The sequence below is a fragment of the Myotis davidii genome, unplaced genomic scaffold (assembly GCF_000327345.1).
Source record: "Myotis davidii unplaced genomic scaffold, ASM32734v1 scaffold766, whole genome shotgun sequence".
In the NCBI taxonomy this organism is placed as follows: Eukaryota; Metazoa; Chordata; class Mammalia; order Chiroptera; family Vespertilionidae; genus Myotis; species Myotis davidii.
In genome coordinates, this window is record NW_006296846.1 from 272,526 (window position 1) to 293,850 (window position 21,325).

Consider the following 21,325-nt stretch of genomic DNA (forward strand, 5'->3'; position numbering starts at 1 on the left):
AGGGGAGGAGGGTTGGGGGAGTAGGTTCAAAAAAAGATGAAGGGATTAACTAAAAAAATTTTTACCTATATAAAACACATAGACAGAGACAACAGTATGGTGATAGCCAGAGGGAAAGGGGTTTGGGGGAGGTGTAAGGGGGCAAACAAGGGATAAATGGGGACAGAGAGATACTTTACTTTGGGCCATGGGCTCATGATACAGTATGCAGATGATGTTTTGTTGAGTTTTACACTTGAAACCTGCATGGTTTTGTTAATGAATGTCACCCCAATAAATTTTTAAAAAAGAAAGAAAGTATCATGAATGTTTTCAGAGGTCATGAGGATTTTGAAGCAAGCCTAAGGATTCAGTTAAACATGACTAAACGTCCATTCATGGCTGTGTCTAATACTAATGAGGTGTTTTTTTTTGCTTGAGCAAATGAGGAATTGACTGTGTTTTAACACAGTGGTTCTCAACCTTCCTAATGCCGTGACCCTTTAATACAGTTCCTCATGTTGCTGTGACTCCCAACCATAAAATTATTTTCGTTGCTACTGCATAACTGTAATTTTGCTACTCTTATGAATCGTAATGTAAATATCTGATATGCAGGATGTATTTAAGCGACCCCTGTGAAAGGGTCGTTAGACCCCCAAAGTGGTCACGACCCACAGGTTAAAAACCGCTGCTTTAACACAATTGGGTTGGATTAGAATATTTCATAACTAAAGATACTTAAATTGATGGATAGTTTAACATGTCTATGTATTTAAAGTATATTTAAAATGATCACAAGAGGTTCTTAGACTATTAGGAGTGTGTGTTCCCATTTAACTGCCCTAAGTCAGACTTCCATGATCTGTCACTGGTATTACTGAAATGCCATCTGCCTGAGGTCTCAGGTCTTGGTTTCTCTCCCTCTCTAATCCTCTATGTACGTATGGTTTTCAAAGGGTAACAGGAAGAAAATATTAAAATGTTCTTTTTGAACTTTCTATTTTGTGTTCATTTTTTGAAATGTATAAAATACATTAATAGAAAGATATAATCTATAAACATATATTAATGTAGGCAGGGTTCTAACACTTTTAGCTGGTGGAGAGATGTAATAGAGGAGACTGCTTTAGGCCAGTGCTTCTCAAACTTTAATGTGCATCTGCTCTGGGAATCTTGTTAAAATGTCTATCTAGCAGTAAAACAAACAAACAAAACAAAACAAAGCACAGAAAATAGCATGATGATTGCCAGAAAGGGGGTTGGGGGTGGTAGAAAAGAGTAAAGGGGGGATGAATGGTGATGAAAGGAGGTTGACTTGGGGTGGTGAACACAATAAAATATACAGATGATGTATTGTAGGATTGTAGACCTGAAACCTATATAATTCTATTAATCAATGTCACTCCAATAAATTCAATAAACATTTTTAAACTGCAGATTATGATGTACTAGGTCTGTGAAGCCTAAAATTCTGCATTTCTAACGAACTTTCAAGTGACATTGCTGCTGCTGATCCATGGACCACACTTGCAGCACAAGTGCTTAGATGATTGCCAGAGCTGCTCCTGAAATATGCATTTATTCCTATTGTTCCCTAGCTCAGTGCCCCTGGTGCCTTTAGCACAATGGTTCTCAACAGAACTTTGTCCTCCAGGAGACCTTTGGCAATGCTTAGAGACATTTTTAGCGCCTTCCCCATCACAACTTGGGGGAAGGCGCTACTGGCATCTATAAGATGGAGGCCAGGGATGCTGCTAAACGTCCTACAATGCACAGGTCAGCCTCACACAACAAAAAGTTATCCGGCCCAAAATTTCAATAGAGGCAAGCTTGAGAAGCTCTGGTTTAGATCAAGTCTACATTCTTAACAAAGTATTCAAAGTCTTCCACAATTCTGTTGGCTTTTTCTTTCCAGGTGCTGTGTGACTTAGCTCACATTCCTCTCATTTTCTACTAGACAGATTCTTATGCATCCTTAAATACTCAATGTCTTCTCCCTTCATGAAACCTTTTTTGACCTTCAAATAGGGAATGTAAAAGACAGCCCTGTGTTTCTGTTTCATTTGCAACATTCCCCCAAGTCAGCCTTGAATTGTAGCAATGCACAATCTGCAGCCCCCACACTGTGAACAGCTGGATAGAAGATGGCCCAGCTGGGTCTGTGTATCTCATTAGGGCCTAGTAAGATGATAATTAGAATGGATGTAGTCCTTAAATTAATTTTAAGTTTACATATATTTCTTGTGGGGGAAAAACTAAGATATTGGAAATGATCATATTTGGGTTTGCCTTAGTTAAGGTTCCCTTACCTAGTCATCTTCTTGAGCTTCCTAAAGATTAAATTAAGTAAGATTGTGATTGAGATTGTTTATGTGTTTTCTAGTTGAATAATTGTCTTATTTCTGTGATTCTAGATGGGGAAAGTCATAAACAGAATGAGCCTTTTTACAATCAACCTTTAAGAGAATTTTGATTGACAAGCATGGGGATTTTAAAAGCTCTGCCTATGAAGGTCATTTGGTGATGGTGGTGGGGAGGAGTGTGTGGAGCCAGGTGCTCTCCAGTTTGCCTCAAACCCCAACTGTCCCTATGTTTACCCAGGTGAAATGTTTGGAAAAGTGTTTAGTAAGGCCCTCCAGAAGTGGCAGCTGATATTCCTGGTTTTCCGTTGCCTGCACGGCTTAAGAATTTGCCATAGTACTAAGATAGTGGTGTACAGCTCAGAGACCAGATCCAGCCCATTCATTGCATTTTTCTATGGCCTATGAGCAAACAGTGGTTTTTAAATATTTAAATAGTTAAATAAATATTTAAAAAGGCAAATATTTCCTGACATGTGAAAATTATATGAACTGTAAATTTCAGTGTTTATAAATAAAGTTGTGTTGGCTCACAGCCACTTCTTTTTGTTTGCCTCTTATCTATGGGGGCTTTTGTGATACAAGAACAGAGAGGAAGATAGCTTATGGCAGAGATGGAATGTTGCCTCTGTCCCTGCAGCCACCTCCAGCCCAAATTCTTTACTATCTGGCCATTTATGGAAAAAGTTTGTCATGTGATATATACCCAACTGTATGTATCTATGTTTTCTAAACTGTGCTGAGCTTGACAAATTTGAACCTCATCTTTTTGTTTTGTGGAAAACACCCTGTAGGCTACAGTTGGGGTGTCAGTTAGTGGGCATTACCATGCATTTGGTTGCTCAAGTCAAAATCCTCATCATTCCGGTCTACTTGGTTCGGTTCTAGAGAATAGGTGTTGATATTTTCGTCCAAGTACCAGGACTCATTCTCATTAAAAATCATGAAGTGGAGAACACGGTGAACTATGTCGGCTGTGGTGTTTTTGCGACATACTATCAAAGGGCCTACCAGCCCGCTGTTAAGATCCTGAAGAAAGAAAGCAAGATTATTAACCAGGCCCACAACTAAAAATTTCCCCCAATCAATAAAAAGAATGGAATCAAGTTTTGGCTTTAGTGAGATCTGATCCTGGGGGTTTTTAGTTTGTTTGTTTGTTTTTCAGATCCTGAGTTTTTAATTATTAGGATTCTAAGTCTGAGAGTAAGGAACAAAACATGCTAAATCTTTGATTAAAGAAAAATTATCATCTCATTCATTGGAGTTGAAGTTTAAAGAGAACAGCAAACTCCTGGAAGGGATTTTAGACACATTCCTCAATGGATTTAGTTCAATTTTTGAAAATGTAATTAAAGAACAGAACTTTGGTTTTAATTAGAATTCCCTGGCATTGGAGTTAGTTGGCAGAGATTCTAAAGGTCTCAGATCCTTTCTCCTGTGGTGCCTCTGTTCCCACAGCACCTCCAGCCAGGAGCCTTAGTTTGTTTATATTAATTTTGTTTTGGGGTTGAATGTCTGAGTAGATTTTTGTTCCAGCTACAAAGTGGTCCAAATAACTAAAAGTTCAAAGAGAAAACTATTTTTTTAAAAAATGAAAATAAACTAAATCTTCAGATTTGAGGGTTTTAAAAAATATGTAATCCTATATAATAAAGCGGTAATATGCAAATTGACCATCACACCTTTACACAAGAAAACTGCACCCATATGGTCAAAGATGGCCACCATATGATGACTGGCAGGGGAGGGCAGTTAGGGGCGACCAGCCAGCAGGGGAGGGCAGTTGGCGGTGACTGGGCCAGCAGGGGAGGGCAGTTGTGGGGGAGAAGGCCTGCAGGGGAGGGCAGTTGGGGGAGACCAGGCTGGTGGGGAGGGCAGTGGGGGTCATCAGGCTGGCAAGGGAGGGCAGTTAGGGGGCAATCAGCCTGGCAGGGGAGCAGTTAGGCATCGATCAGGCTGGAGGGGAGTGATTAGGGTGATCAGGCTGGCAGGCAGAAGTGGTTGGGGCAATCAGGCAGGCAGGCAGGCAGGTGAGCGGTTGGGAGCCAGCAGTCCTGGATTGTGAGAGGGATGTCCGACTATTAGTTTAGGGATTGGGCCTAAACTGGCAGTGGGACATCCCCCAGGGGTCCCAGATTGGAGACGGTGTAGGCTGGGCCGAGGGGCACCCCCCTCCCCCATGCACAAATTTCATGCACTGGGCCTCTAGTATGTATATATTTATTTCTATTAACTATAGAATTTTCAGACTCCATACTTTGTTTTCTGTTACTCAGATCTGACTCAATGAAACAAAGAGGATGTTATAGTGACATTTTGAAAAATGTCCTAAGTATAGGTAATCATAATGCAATAATTTATTCTTGAAAGATGCAAGCCTGTGTAGGATTAAAAGCTGAGCAATATTTAGGTTACTTAATATAAACTTTACATAGAACTAAGATTTTTAAAAATAAAAAATAAACTCATTCTTCCTTCCATTATAATTTCTAGGAGGAGATAAAATAAAAACTGAGATTTGATTCAAACTTTACCTTAACCAGGTTCACAGTGGAATAGTAAAACCAAGGTATGCATTCAAAGTCCTTTGAGGTAGGACCAGTTCTTTCAGGAATCTGCCAAATGTATGTTCGGATCTTTCCTAAAATAGGCAAATACAATGTATTAATATAGAATCTTTTAAACCATACTTCTGTATGGAGAACCAGATAATGAGAAGATACTATAGCTATGCAAATAATTGGCAACAGAGTCCTCGTTTTGTTTTGTTTTTTTCCCCTACTCTGGATCTACTGCTCCTGGCTTTGTGACTTTAGACAATGTGTTTATATTTCTGAGTTTCTGTTTCCACATGCACATAAGACAGGAATTTAGAAATTAGACGAGATGATGCAAATGAAGCCCTTGATGTTGCATTACCTGGGCCATTGGGCAAGTTCAATGTCATTATGATGTTGGTTATTATGTAGTCAGGGTTATTGAAACAAAACCTGACAGCGATTCTGCCATTGAAAAATGTCAGTTATTAAATATCTAATTCATTCATTCAACAAACATTTATTGTTGTGATGATAACTCAGGCATTAGAATATGACAGACTTGTTTTGAATCCCAGCTCTGAACTTTCCAATTTGTGGATTACGTAGACATCCTTTCCACCCAGAACTATTTGAATGATCCCTGCAGAATGATCCCTGTTGACTCTTGCAGGAAAGTTCTTTTGATGCCCCACTCTTACCCCTTGCTGTATAATACTCCACCTCCCACTTCCAGAGTATTAAATTAATTTTCCTAAGTACCTGTGACATAGTTTTCATCCTCCACTAACCAACTTTATCCCCAGTCTCCCTACTTCCAAGTCTTTAACTATCTACTTACTTTTTACCCTCCCCTTCCAGCACACCACACTTTGCCTGGAGCACAGTAAATACTCAGAGGTGTCTGTGGAATACAGGGAATGTGATCCTTTCCTGATTTATCAGCACATGGTGCTGACTTGCAAACACCCTTGATAGGAAATTCACATTGTAATATAAGATTGTTTTTAAAATCAAAAGAAAATATTTCAACCACCGTCAAGTGGCTCTTTCCTTGATACCCTTAATTTCTAGAATTTCTTGTTTATGTGGGGAACTATGGGGGACATCCTGGATACCCCTCTTAGATCCCTCTTTAACAACAAAGGCCTGGCTCCACTGGCTGTAAACCCTTCTCGCCAAAACCTGCATCCAATGACTGCTGCAGGGGAGGCAGAATAGAAAGAAGTTTGGGGAAAATTCTGATAAGTGGAGTGAGAAAGTATGAGCCAACATCACAGGCCAATAAACCACTAGGTCCTCTCACCTCCTTTTATGATCAAAGAGAACTAGCTCATGGCAGGAAACCCCTGTGGTGGTCACAGAAGTCAACAACAACAGGACTGGCTAAAACCAGACCATTCCAAGAAAAAAATGACCAAATACTGATCCAAAGCTCATTACACCATCAGTGTAATGGAAACTCACCACAAGTAGAAGGGGGCCAAGAGGGTGAACGGCCATGACACTTCCGGAAAGGACCATATTAGGAGCAAGACATCCCCCACAGCAAGAAGACAGAGTCAGAATTTAGCACCACAAAGTTCAGAAATAACCTGCCCTTGGAAACACATAAAATCCCAAGAAGTGACTTACCCACTGCACAACTCACTTGCGAGTTGCCCCGGTTCACTCAGACTCTTGCTTCTTTCACAACGGGTGCCTGTGTCCTGGCCCCTCTCTTTGTCTCTACCTGAATAAAACTTACTTTCATTCTCACTCTAAATCATTCTTGAAATCTTTCCTCAGGAACCTGGAGGTTGCCTCACACTGGAAGTGTCCCAGGCCATGCTGGTGCAGGGCCAGGCCCTGGCATGGAACCGGTTTGGTGACACAGGGACATACAGAGCCAGCTCTCTCACCCCAGCTCAGGACAGCTGGGGCCACCCTCTCTTCAGAACTTCTTGCATGGTTGGCTGTGACTTCTATTGAGGCTGCATCTCTGTTCAACCTCTCCTCCCTGATCAATTCTTCTTCCTTCTCTTTCTCTCCACTATCATTGATCCCAAGAGCACTACTTGCACACAAATCTTCATTTCAGAGTCAGCTTCCTAAGCATATGGTAAAAACTTTTCATTTTCTTCTAAGTTGAGAAAGTGAATGGCATGCTCTAAAGTGCTGATGCCTTAGAAATATTAATACAAGAGATTCATCACTTCCTCTTAGCAGCTCAACTCTATCCCTGCCCCTTCCTCACATACTACATCTTGTACTCAACTCCTACTTTAGCATTTGAGTTGGAGAGATTGAATATAAGAATACTTGGCAACTGGATAGGTGGAGAGGTGGGAGGGATGTAGCTCTAGAGGAGAAATTGTATACACTGGAAAGTTTTGCTTATTGTGCTTCCTCCTGGAAGCAAACTCAATTTGCAAAAGGAACTCCTCTCCCAAGCTCTTCAGGCCCTTCTTACTAGTCCAGTGATCTTTCTCATCTGGAACTACACCCATATTTAAGAAGGAACATTAGCCCCATAGACCTGTATAAAAGCTTTTTTTCTTTTTCCTCCTAAAGCAGTTACCTGGCTGTGTTGGAACAACAGTGAAATTCTGTGTTTTTACTCCATGAGCATAAATAGAATATTGCCTTGAGGCTTTATTTTTAAAGATAATCCGGACTTTTTCACCAGGAGTGGCAAATATTAAAGGACCTAGGAAATATAAGAAGAAAAATGTGTAAATAAGCTTTACTTATTTTGAATTCTGAGTCATCTGTCCTCAAGTATTTACAGAGTAACTTATTCTTATCCTTTTCCTTAACATGTGCCAAATAAAACACAAACACAGTTATCAAGTGGATCATTCCTGATTTATAAAACATGATTTTTGCCTGAAAAATTTTAGTCATCTAGAATTTTTATAAGCTTCATCTCTAGAAAACCTACTTTGATGAGCATCAGTTAATGCATAAAAAACCCCACAATTTAGAAATGGAGCACTTTACTTTCTTTCTTGACCCAACATCATCATTTAAGCCTTTAATTCTTTTCCCCCTTCACCCTAGTGGAAAATTGGAAGGAGCTACAAGCCCTTTTTATGACCCAGGGTAATATTCTCTCTGATAGACCAAAGACCCCTTAATTTTACTCTTTCTCTCTTTCATCCCAGGCCAAGAACTGAAGGTATAACATTTGCTATAAATCTTCTTTCTATTTGAAAGCAGATTGAATTGGTAGCTCTAAAAATTCTGAAACAGAGATGATTTTGAGATGAACTAAACGGTAAGAACTCTATTCAAACTTGTGCTATAATTACTAAAATCAGAGCCCTGAAGAGACCTGGTGAACACTGACTAAAGCTAAAGTCAACACCTTTTTGATGCCCGTATAATTCTACCTTCCCAAATGCTGTGCTTGTTTTTCCTTTTACATAAAGTGTTTTCTTTTTTGTTGTATAAATGATAGTGGGATCTAGAGAGTCATATTGTATTATTTATCTTGTTGCATTTGGCCAGAATCCTAGAGAAAACAAACATCCAGCTGTTACTAAAGATAGGGAACCACCTACCAGCAGAGGGTACTAGATAGCACAGACCTCCCTGTCTCTCTCCCTCAAAAAGGGGCAAGCTCAAAAGTGCAGAACAATAACCATTCCCTTCATCAGCATGTAAATCCATCTTCTCAGGATCCCATGCTAAAAATGCCCTTTGATAGATACATAGATAGCAGGCACCAAACAAGATTGGGCATATGGAAATACCATGTGACTTCTGGAAATACTAGGCAACATATGGAAAAGCCATTTTACATATGAAGTCATCATATGACCTATGGAAATGCCACGTGAAGCTAAACAATGATATGTGACTTATGAAAATGTTACATGTGAGTGCTCAGTGGTGTAGGTTTCCTAGCTGATCTGTCAAGGTTGGAAGAAAGGGCTATAATTTTCCTCACTCTTGGACAGAGATGAAATTGAGTCGGAACACCTAAGTGTTAAAATTAAAAGCAAATTTAAGCAAAGAAGTCCTCCTGCTCACTATAGACAAATTTCTGGGCTTCATTTTAATTTCAATGCAATTATCTCTACAAGCTACATCTAAGGTCCCTCCCAGATCCATAATTCTTGAATTCTGAGTGCAAGAAGCCAAGTAATGTGAAACTGACCATATTAATTTTCTGCAGTCTCTTTACTTTCCTTTAAACAATACTTGAGCCACTCTTTTTCCCAGTAAAACAAATTGGAGTTAGCATTATAGGCATTTTTCTCTGACAAGATGGAAGTTGACAGTATCCCCAGTGTGCAACAATCTCTAGTGGTTGAGGACAAGAAGCAAACACCCAGATCAATCTTACTGTAAATCTATACCTAGAATATCCAGATGCTTTTCATCTTCATTTCTTTTTGTTTGCTTTGTGAATGTGATATCATCATATTGACGGTATACGACTTTCTTATATTTGGACCCAAGAAATGTCCCAGTTTTATCCAAATATATGTTTGTTTCACTTTAAGAAAATGAAAATAAAAACAAACCCCACAAAATTAGTTAATTTAACAATTAAATTAGATACATTCTCATATGGAAGAACTTCTTATTGAAATAATGTAATTTATTAATATCTAGAAGCTATTGTACCTTGGAAAGTAATTCTTCTTTTTAAAAATATATTCATTCTGGTAAGATTGTTGAAAATTTATTCCATATTTTGAAACACATTTTCAGAATAAAATTTTAGTTTTGATAAATGAATAAATAGTAAGAGAGAAAACTATAGTTAGAAATCAAATTTTACTAAAAGGAAAATTAGTGTCTTTAATTTGAGGTTTTCAGAGGAACAGATGTAGATGGAGATGAATGTAGACAAAAGGAAAATCTGACTGATTCCAAATGTTAAATATAGCTAAAAATATGTTTATTATACCTCAAAGTGATACATTTGGATGGTAGCACCCAAAAGGAAAGTAGGATACAAGAAATGGAAAGAGAGACAAGAAGAAACAATGCACAGAAGTTATTTAAATATTTAGAAAGATTTTAAGTCATTTGGAATTTAAGGTATTACACACACACATTTTGAAGTTATTTGTAACTTCAAAATTTGAATGTATCCTAAACACACACATGCCATAAACACATACCAATCACATACATGCATAGTACACATACATACCATACCAAACACAAAAAATTATAACACACACACACACACACACACACACACACACACACACTGAAAAAAAAAGCGTGAGAAACTACAGGATGAAGCCTTCCTAGTTAGAGACTGAAGTTATCACCATACTTCTCCTTTCTTTGTAAATGGTGCAGTTCTCTTTCCCACGTCCTGCTAGGAGAATAATCCCACACAACTTCCTCAGCTGCAATATAAAAAATTTTCTCCTTTTGGTACTGCGTTTGATGAGGGTATTGCTCTGAACACTGCCTCACTTTGTATTTATGTTTCATGCCTCCTTGATAATGCTGTGAAGTCAGACAAACCACATCAAAAATTCCTGGAGGTAAATAAGAAAATAATTCATAAAGTTTTGCATTCAGATTTCTTTCTCTCTGTGAAGTCATCTGTAAGGTATAAACCCCCAAAGAAATACAGTAAGATAGTTCATTCATTCGTTCACTAATTTTATGAATATTTGTTGAGTATCTTCTTTATGCCAGGCATATTTCAAGACACTTTAGAAACATCAATAGACACAACAGTTAAAAATACTTGCCCTTACAGTTTATATTGCAAGGTCTTGTAGACATAGTATAACTTTTATGTATGTTGGAAGGTAATAAATGCTATGCATCAAAGAAAAAAGTATAACAGTGTAAGGAAGGTTGAGGATTCTGCGGTGGAGTGGGCTCACAGGAGCAGTGGACAATGTTTATAGGATGATTAGGATAGGCCTTGATGGGAGGGTGGCATTTGGGCAAAGACTCATGAGAGGTGAATAGTAGATCTAGGGGAAGCAGGTAGCAAACACCCTTATGATGAAGGTCTAATTGGTGCAATTGAGGACCTTATAAGAGGCCTGTGTGCCTAGAGTGGAGTGAGCAAGTGTGAGAGTACCAGGAGAGAAGACTGGTGGGGAAAGGAGGGCTGGGTCCCATGGGCCCTTGGGGGCCACTGAAAAGTCTGTTGCCTTTACTTAGTGAAATGGGGAGCCATTGTGGAATTTTGAATTGATGAGTGACATATGGGCACTCTGGCCTTTGTGCTGAGACTAAACTGTAGTGGGTAAGGTGGAAGAAAGGATGCCTGTTAGGAGGCTGTTAAAATCATCCATGAGAGATGATGGTGGCTTAGATCATAGAGGTAGTGGCAGAAGGAGTGAAAGGAAGTTGAAAGGATTCAGTTTAATACATTAAAAACTCCAAAGAATAACCATGACCAAAACAAATCACCACCACAACAACAATAAAAAACCCAGCCTGGTTTAGAACAGTGAATTCCACCTGAATTCAGATTGTCTTTTATTTTAGTAAATTTTATGCACATCACATTCTGACCCTGCTTAATATTACCTTCATAGCAATAACTCTCTCTTTCAACTCTTTACATGTTTCTATTGTTGTTATTAATTTTTATGGAGTGGAGGGTAAGATTCAAGAAGATGGACAAGGAAGAAAAACCTTCAGATTCAGAGGGTTAGGAAAGAACTTGTTTAGGATAAAATGATTCTCATATAGAACAGTGCTTGACATGTAGTTGATGTCTCCACATGTTTATTAGAAATGATATTGTTTACAAAAGAGAATAAAGAGCAGACAATTTTTTTTAAGTTCAGGGGAAAAGAGAGTAAGGAGTAGGGCTGGGCTGGCAATAACTTGCCACTGAGTAAATGCCTGCAACAGAGAAGAGAGTGTTGAAGAAAGATTTCTCCTCCTCCTTAATTGCACTTATTCACAGATTTTGTTTGTTTGAAAAGAAAAAATTAAAAGTTTTGGAATGTAGAAAATGTAGTCAAATGAATCTGTGGCATTACAAAGAGTTAAGATTCAAATCCATGGTATTTATAGAGTAACTAGTTTATTGTGTAGACAGTTATTTGATTGATGCCAGTAGTTTTTGATCAAGATAGATGATTTTGTGTTTGTTCGTGAAGTTGGATCTGCAGGATAAAAGAAGGCTAACATTTTCTTTAAAGTCCAACATATTCCAGGCACTTTACTGCATTTTTACTTCTTGTATCTCATGGGATCTGATCATTGCCTATTCCTTTTTGTAAGTTGTAAATTATTACAATACTTATTTTACAAATGAGGGTGTTAGGTTTAGAATGGAGGCTTGGTTCCTGTGATCCCCACAACAATTCTCTGATATGGGATGTATTTAAAAAAAAATTTTTTCCAGCAACAATCAACCTCATTGAAATCAAAACCTCTTCCTTTAGAGCAAAGCTAGCAAGGAGAGATATAGGAGAGGAAGGCAGAGAGAGGAGGATAAGGCAGAAGCAGAAGCAAGTCCTGGGAAACAAATAGACAGGAGAGTAAGAAATGCAGCAGATAGTTGAAAAAAGACAAGGTCAAATGCTGCAAAACATCTTCACTGTTTTTGAGTAGTGTGGGTTGGTTTAAAGCCTGGATCCAGGAAGAAAAAACTGGGAGAGAATGAGAAGATTTTTATGCACAGAAAGATGATATACCAGTGTTCTCATAAATTAAATGGAAAAGAGCAACAATTTTCCAAGAACTATTTATGTCATTTCTCTTTTTCTTCTGTACAAACAATATCCAGTGCATATAATGACACTGTTTTTCATGTTCCTGGTTGAAGGAGAAGATTTACCACTTACCTGTGGAATCAGGTGTCATTAAAAGTGTCATGGAAGTGTGGGGGAACAGGGCCATAGTGTCCCCCCTTTCTCCTGCGGAAATGAAGGTATTTCCTGAAAAGTATATCCCATGTAAGTCCTGCTGTGATCCCACACTAAGAACGTGCCATGAAATGTTGTCTCCTATGCACATATCCAGTCCTGGCAGATTTCCATACATGTATCCATTTATGGCTGCAAGACATTTGAGACAAAGACAAGAGAATTGAATTTACTGACATGTCCTTTTTTTTTTTTTTTTTTTTTTAATCCTAACCGAGGATATTTTTTCATTGATTTTTAGAGAGAGTGGAAGAGAGAGGGAAAGACAGAGAGAAATATCTATGTGAGAGAAACACATCGATTGGTTGCTTCTTGCAGGCGCCCCAACCAGGGCCCAGGAAGGGGAGGAGCCTGCAACCGAGGGACATGCCCTTGACTGGAACCAAACCCGGGATCCTTCTGTCCACAGGCCAATGCTCTATCCACTGAGCCATACCGGCTAGGGCTACTGACATCTCTTGAAACGCAACAGAGAACTAGTCATAAAGCAATTCATTCATTTAAGAATATTAAGATGACCAGAGTCAATCCTTTCCTTTTAGATTTCAGAAAACTAAGGCCAAAGGAGCAGTTAAGTGTTCAGTGTCATTAAGCTAGTGAATGGAGCTGTTAAGAGCAGAGCACAAGTCTCCAGACCAATCCTTTTCCCACTACATCTAACACTATTCCAAAACTACCAACCAACCAACTCAACAAATACCCCACCCAACTACTTCACTAATTTGTCAATAAAGAAATACAGGACTTTTCTGTCTTACATGTAGTTATAACTAAACAATATATTGCACGAAAACGGCATTGTAAATATTTGGTAAATTGAATTTAACATAATAACCTTGGTAGACAATATTTTTATTGGGAGATTATACTTAAATGTAACATGAAACATACTAGCCAACCATTGGGCCATGAAATGTGCATTTTTAAAAATGATCTGTAATTCCTTAGGCATAATGAAATTAAACAACTGCTTAATATATCTATCGTGTAAATTAAACGTTTTCTTACAGTACATTAAGTTAGAATCTTGGAAACTTTGATCCTCTTTATCCACATTTTCAGGTTCTGTGGTAAATGTTCTAATATTTTCATCCAGGAGATGACTTTCATTTTCATCAAATACTGTAGCAAGTAGGTAAAACTCTTTGTCTATTCCCTTCTGCGAATGAGAATAGAAAAAAAAGAATAGACATAGAATATAGATGGTCCAATGATTGATCTGAATACAAGATTTTATATACAATGAGATTTTTGTACTCCTAGATATTGTGATCAATTGACCTCCCCAGTTACAGGCATTTATATAAAGGCATGAATCCCAATGAATGGATTTATCAGAACTAACAAGTTGGGGAAATCTCTACAGCTGTTTTCATTTAAAGCTCTTACTCTAGGGATCTCTACATCTGAAACGTTATAAAAATAAATTATATAATCAGATAATCACAGATAGTAACTTTTCATAGCATGCTTTATAGAAAGTAAGTTAAATAAAATGTTTTTAATTCTAAATTCTAGAAAGTTTGCATTTTAGGGTTTATGAAGAAATTAAATATGTATAATGTTTTTATTTTTGGATAAAAATTACATGTATGTTAGAATTATGAGACTTCTAAAGGACTTTATATAAATTAATACAAATATATAGTCACATTTTAAAATAAAATATACATTTAATCATAAATATATTTATATTGGTGAGTTTACAAGGCTTCATTACACATGAATTATAATTGTAGAAAATAATTTAGACATTAGTTCATTTGTGAGTGAGGAATGAGGGGAAATCATTCATCAAGCATTTATTGGGCACCTACGACATGCCACAGAGGGGTTATGGTTGTTACAATATATATTATAAAAGGCCAATGGCGTAATGCTGTAACGCTGTAACAACCAAACGACCAGTCACCAGAAGGTACATTGAGCACCTCTCGGTACCCACCCCCCCTCCACCTGTGAGCAAGGCAGGGCGCGAGTTACTAGGGGTGGAGAGCTACAAGTGGCAAAGGGCTACAAGCAGCGGAGAGCTACGAGCTGTGGAGGGCGGGGCGCTAGCAATGAGTGGCAATGGGCAGGGTGGCCAGCTGAGGCAAGTGGAAGTGAGCTACTCGTGTATGATTTCATGCATGCTGGTCCTCTTGTAAGTGAATAAAACCCCTGTATGGTTTCAAGGAACTTATGGTCTAGTCACGAGAGAAAGACCAATAAAAATAAATACATGAATAAGTGCTTTAATGAAAACATAGATAAGGAACTATGGCAACCTGCAGGAACTTTAAGTAACTTTAGTTAGGAGATATTGTTTGAAGGGCAGGAAGGAGTCCTCAGTATGAGTTTTAAAAATGTCTTCACTTTTAGCAGGTGAAACAGTGAGGAAAGATGATTCCAGATAGAAGAAAGGCAAAGTAAAAGGGATATGACTTAGCCTTCCTTACTCAGGGACTAATAAGCTAATTGTGCAGCAAGACCAGAATGGTAGGGAGGGATGCAGGAATCTGGAGGGATCAGACGGGTCTGATGTATTGATGTCTGAGTCAAGAAATGGTGGAGTAGTTTTTAGTATGGTGAGTGCTGTAACTAGGTTTGAAAGGAAGGCATGTGGAGTTATATTGAAGCAGGATTAGAGTGGGGACAGGAGTTAGGAGGTTAAAGGAATTCAGAAAGAGATAATGGTGCCTAATATAAGGCAATGGTATTGTAGGCTTGGTGACTGGTGTTACAGAATAGAGGAAAAGAGGGTCACTCAGGGAGGAGAGGGAGAGGTAGTAGCCATCCAGAGGGAGATGAAGAGTTAAAATAGTTAGTTAGAATTAGAAATGTTTGTGGAACATGCTAGGGTGGGTGTTCATTGGGCAGAGGAAGATATACATCTGGAGTTGAGGAAAGGATGGAATTGGGAGACATCAGCACACAGAAGTGAAAGCTGTTGATTGCCCCATTACCTTTTCTCTGCAGTTCTGTCTCAGGCAAACTCTCACCAAGGCACCCTGGACATAGGTCCCATGACTCACCTGTTTGCCATCCTTTCCAAGGCTTCCCTTTCTGCACACCAGGAGAGGCCCTACAAGACCGCTGTTGGTGTCTTTTTTCCCATATACTGAGGAGTAGTATAACCAGGTCAGGCAGTTGGGATCCGTGGAGGTAGGACCCACATCTCTTGGAACTTGCCAGGTATAGACAAATGTTGTGCCAGGATTTACATGTGAGGAGGCTGGAGGGATACCTAGTAAGGAATAACCATTTGTAAAATAGATCTATTACGCAAAGTACTCTAGTTTAGACTGTGAGATCTCTGAGAGCAAGAACTGTATCTTGCTCACCTTGCAGCTCCTTGGGTGACAATTGAAAGGGGCCAAAGGAATCACTTTGTCACAGTAAGTACACAGAGCTGTTAAGGTGTGAAAAGTGGGCTGCATAATAACTTTGTTGACATTATATCACAGTATGGCTTGCTTGGCCCTCCCTCAAGTTCTACTTACTTCCTCCGGGTGTTTTGTAGTACGAGCCCTCATTTCCTTTGCTGTAAAGCAGTCCATGAGGCTGAATGCTGAGTGGCAGAGAACCATTATTATAGAAAGTGACCTTGAGGGTATCTCCTACCTCTGCCTTAATGACAGGACCTAGAAAACAAAAGAGTTAGTAGTTGCTCTGGTTTTCATAAATGTAGCTGTCAGGCTGCGTTGCTTGGGTAACTGTCAGGTTGTGTTGCATGGGTAAGGGTCTGAGAACAAACTAAGGGGATGATGCCTTGAGCCAAATGATCAGGGTCTTAAAAAGTCACTTTGGATGAATATAATAAACTTATTGGATTTATAGGAAAAAAGAAAGTAGTTTACAGTTGGGTGAATTGGATTATATTGTTTTCATGAGGTTTTAAAATGACAGCCAAAATTAATAAAACTGTGAGTGGGTGAATATTATTTTGACTGCACAGAATTTGTGTAAATGGTACATACTTATTACTTCCAAGCTATAAATAGAATTTTACCAAGGATTCCAAGATGTTCTTCTCTTGCCTTCTGTGTTTGGAAGGAAGCATCTGTGTATTCACGATAAACTAGCTTTTGGTAAGTTCCTCCAATTCTTGTTGGGCCTTGTTCAAAATATATCTGAGATTTACTGTGCAGAGAAAGATACACAGAGAACTTTTAAGTTTACAGTGATAATGTGAAAAGAAAGCAAGAATCTACACACAATTGTTTTAAAGTACTTGTTAATTTATTTCTAAAAGTAATTTACGCTCATTGTAAAAAATTTGGAAAATAAGGAAAAACATAACAAAAAAAATTAAAATCTTCATAACGCTACTATCTATATAGAACCATTGTCAATATTTTCCATGGATATCTTTTCAGCCTTTTGTCTGTGATATAAGTATCTCTGTTTACTTAGTAGTGTATCTACAAATTTTCTTTTGGAATAAAAAGACATATGTCTGCTTTTTTTTCAGGCAGGTAGTAATAAACATTAAAGTATGTGCAGAGATGTGAGAATATTAAGGTGAGAGATTCCATTCTTATTTTTTTATTCTACTACAAAATTCGTGCAAGAGCCTTGGCCCCAGCCCCTGACCGCTGCCGCCGTGGCCAGGGGCCTCTGCCACCTCTGCCGAGGCCCCCACCTGGTGCGGCTTTGTCTAGAAGGAAGGACACCCGGTCTAATTAGCATATTACGCTCTTATTATTATAGATAATAAAATAAAATGGAGTCTGTTAGAAAAAATGGTCCCTAGCAATGAACTGGTGATTTGCAGTGTTAACACATCATAGTATTGCTAAGCCAGGAGAATCAAGCAAGTCAAAGGATCTATCAATCATCCTTAGTTTAGTCAATATAAAATGAGTGTCAGACCTAATTCTGAATCTAGTTTTTGCTCTAAGCCAGATACCCTTCTCACAATTAATACAAAATTCCCATTAAACAGATTGAATAATTTATTGATAAGCTTAAAATGTAAGAAGAGAAAATATCCATTTGATATCACATTTTTAGTTTTCTCAATTTTTTTTGGTGTGAATTAGAGAAAAATAAATACTATGGAAAACATTATTTTTGGTGGTTTTTAGAACTTGATATTTTCTGACATACAACTTCAATCCAATAGACCAGAAGGATTAAAACTCCTGAAATCTTTAAGTTGGTAAATATATTTAACAATTGGACTATCAGAAAAACTTTTTATGCACTTTTAAATACTAATGCTGCAGTAATGTATTTCAGTCTTAGCTTTTGGTCATTAAAGTAGAAATTGGTAATATAGTCTTAAATATTATTGAGTAAAAATATTTATATAATATAATGTAAGGATGTTAAAAGAAATGATTTAATTCTCTTCAGATCTTAACAGGAAAGTATAAATTACACATGAGGAATGCTCTTGAATTTTTGTAAAATTGCTATTGATAACATTATCCACTATGCTGTTAAATGTCTCATAATTATAAAACAAATCCATTTTAACACTCAGTGCTAGAAAACCTATGAACATTTTGTTCATCTTTGCACTGGCTGCCAAGAAATTTAGAGAAAAATTTTGTGTGGCAATGATCCTTAGGTTCAAATTTTTCCAATTATTGATATAATTAATTTTCTACCTTGATTTTATGAGAATCTTTTTAGTATAAGATGCCTAAATCCTTTTAAGGAATAGTTGAGTTCTAAAAAGTTTCAATTATCTTTATTTAACCATAAATGCTTCAATCAGCAAATCATTACCATCCAGCTGCTGTTAAAGGTTTTTCAGTGAAGAAATCTATACCAGATGGAGCATAGTTCCATAATGTTTTTTCAGCAGCAATATAGTAATGTATAATACGGGTCCCCTGTTCATCTGCTGAAGATTTTTGGCAATTGCTTACATTGAAAAAAGCCTTCATACTCTCTGAAAAACATTAAATCCAAGTAGAGAATGTTATTAAGACATGAAAACCTTTTTAAAAAAATATATTTTACTGATTTTTTACAGAGAGGAATAGAGAGTTAGAAACATCAATGAGAGAAAAACATCAATCAGCTGCCTCCTGCACACCTCCTACTTGGGATGTGCCCGCAACGAAGGTACATGCCCTTGGCCGGAATTGAACCTGGGACCTTTCACTCGGTAGACCGATGCTCTATCCACTGAGTCAAACCGGTTAGGGCAAAACCTTTTTTTGGTAGTCCATATATATTTTTTATTTTAGCCAACAACATTGCAACTTCCCCTATCTCTGAGAAATTTTAGGTACTTTATTTATGGAATCTGTATAAAAGCCTAAAATGTATGAAACAAGTGCAGAAGCCAGGATATAAAGATTAATGTTAGAGGATTATATGTTACTGGAGAATAACCAGCATTGGACCAACTCAGAGATAAAGACAGTAACTGCCTACTGAAAAGAATTTGAGAGTCTATTTGACCAAAAATGCCTTTCCTGGTATGTATAAATTGCTGCCACTAGTCACTAATGAGTAAATTGGTTGATTAGGTTAACTGTTGGCAGCCAGGTGGAAAATCAAGGCAGGCACATTTTCATGAGGGCATCAATTCTGTATTTGATTTCAGAGTACCATTGGTGGAAATGTAAATTAGTGTATATATTTTGAAGGCAATCTGGCAGCATTTGTTAAAATTAAAAACCCTTCCATTATATAATTTCATTTCTTGGTAGTTACCCCAAAGTAATATTTATACATGCATAAAAATATACAAATAAAAGGTATTAACTACAATATTGTCAATAAATTAAAAAAAAATAGAAGGAATGAAATGTCTATCAGTAAGGAAATCGTTAGATAAATTTGTATACATCCCAAATACGGAAAACTACATAACACTTTACAAGAATAAGTTAAATAGATGAAGAATGTCATAGAAAAGATTTCAAGACATATTAATGAGTGAAGAAAGCAAGCAGCAGAGTATTATATGCAGTATGATCTAATTATGTAAAAGAAGCACAAAACAGCTGTGGGTTTTTTTGCACATGTTCATACATATTGTGTGAAAATGCATAGTAAACAGGTTTGCAAGTATTCACACTCAATCGTTTACAGTGATTACTCTCTGGAGAGGGGACTGACTGAGATGGTGGTGAAAATAATATTCCTTTCTAATATCATCAGATTCAACCCTTCAATTACAATGGCTGTGTGTGGTTCTCCTTTTCCCCGTGGCCCTGAGAGGAACACAACACTCAGGAAATACTAATAAACACCTGGTACATAGTTGTTTAAATAATTAATTGAAGTGTGATGCTAACCAAAGTATGAGACTTAGAAAGAAAAAGGTTTTGATCAGAGAAGTAAACCCCATTTTTGTACAAAGAAATAAAAATTAAATTCTTCAGTTCTAATAATAATCAGATTTTCTGATTGAAAAGTAAAACAAAACATTTACATGATTATATGTAGAGTTTGGTTATATTTAAGGATATAAAAGATCAATAACTTAATAATTGACCAGCCTATTATTCAAAGGATCCTGTGATTGAAGAGATAATAAATGAAAATAAGGAAGTTTACTGAGTAATGGATTATAATTACAGTTGACCCTTGAATAACTCAGGTTTGAATTGTGCAGGTCAACTTATATGCATATTTTTTCATTTTGTAAACAGACAACATAAACTTATGGTATTGATACATACAGTACAGGAGTGTAAATTATTTTCTCTTACAATTTTCTTAATAACATTTTCTTTTCTCTACCTTACTTTATTGTAAGAATACAGAAGATAATACATATAACATAAAAATATTTGCTTATTGACTGTTTATGTTATCAGTAAAGCTTCAACAGTGGGCTCAGTAAATGAGTTTTGAGGGAGTCAAAAGTTATATGTAGATTTCTGACAGTGAGGGCAGTCAGTGTTCCTAATCCCAACTTGTCAAAGGGTCAACTGTATTTGTTCCTACATAATTCTTGGCTCTACCTCTTACAGGGTTTTGGGCAAGAGTTTAACTTCTTAGAACTTGTTTTCTCATTGAAAAAAAAACCAACAAACAAATCTGTAATAATACTTGCTCTCTCCAGTGCTCAGGTTTTTGTAAAACTCACAGGTTAATGAACATAAAAGTTTTTTTTTTCTGTAAAAACAACAATAACAAATCCCCCTATATACCAAACAGGGTTTATTATCATCGAGTTAAAAGTACCAAAGGGTAGGAGAAAATGGCAGCTGAATAGGCAGAAGTGTTGGGGACCACATCCTTGGGCCAGGCCAGAAAAAGCAACTAAATCGGAGAACAACCACTCTGAATTAACAAATTAGCCACAGGCCGAGGAGACAATATTCAATAAGGAAGGACAGAGGATGCCTAAAGAATGTCACTTGCCAGCCATAACCTGCATGGAACCACCACCATGCCCTGGCACTGAGTGGTAAATACCTCCTGGCAGGTTCCCACATGTCTGCAGGGAGCACTTGCCAGAGTGACCTCCCTCACCAGGTCTTTTCATCAGCCTGCTGGGACCCAGCATTCCAAGATCTGGCTTCTGGAATGTAAGTCCAGAGGGAGCCCTGTGTACCACCTTTGCCACAGGCCCCAGGCCCTGCTGCCTGGGTGAACTGGAGCAACCCAGTGTGTGGCCCACTCCAGGCCA

General features: G+C 37.7%; 1 protein-coding gene across 3 annotated transcripts in view; it reads right to left on the reverse strand.

Moving 5' to 3' along the window:
• The window catches only part of LOC102754460 (ceruloplasmin), a 56,414-nt gene that overhangs the window by 22,346 nt on the left and 12,743 nt on the right, over positions 1-21,325 (reverse strand). For all 3 annotated transcript variants that reach the window (XM_015569711.1, XM_006772580.2, XM_015569710.1), the window contains 11 exons: positions 18,457-18,622; positions 16,730-16,860; positions 16,221-16,361; positions 15,753-15,964; positions 13,747-13,897; positions 12,658-12,870; positions 10,161-10,371; positions 9,226-9,365; positions 7,440-7,568; positions 4,877-4,983; positions 3,170-3,371 (listed from right to left, as the gene is read on the reverse strand). In XM_015569711.1, the coding sequence (XP_015425197.1) occupies positions 3,170-3,371; positions 4,877-4,983; positions 7,440-7,568; positions 9,226-9,365; positions 10,161-10,371; positions 12,658-12,870; positions 13,747-13,897; positions 15,753-15,964; positions 16,221-16,361; positions 16,730-16,860; positions 18,457-18,622 (1,803 nt within the window). The remainder of the gene's footprint in view (positions 1-3,169; positions 3,372-4,876; positions 4,984-7,439; positions 7,569-9,225; positions 9,366-10,160; positions 10,372-12,657; positions 12,871-13,746; positions 13,898-15,752; positions 15,965-16,220; positions 16,362-16,729; positions 16,861-18,456; positions 18,623-21,325) is intronic.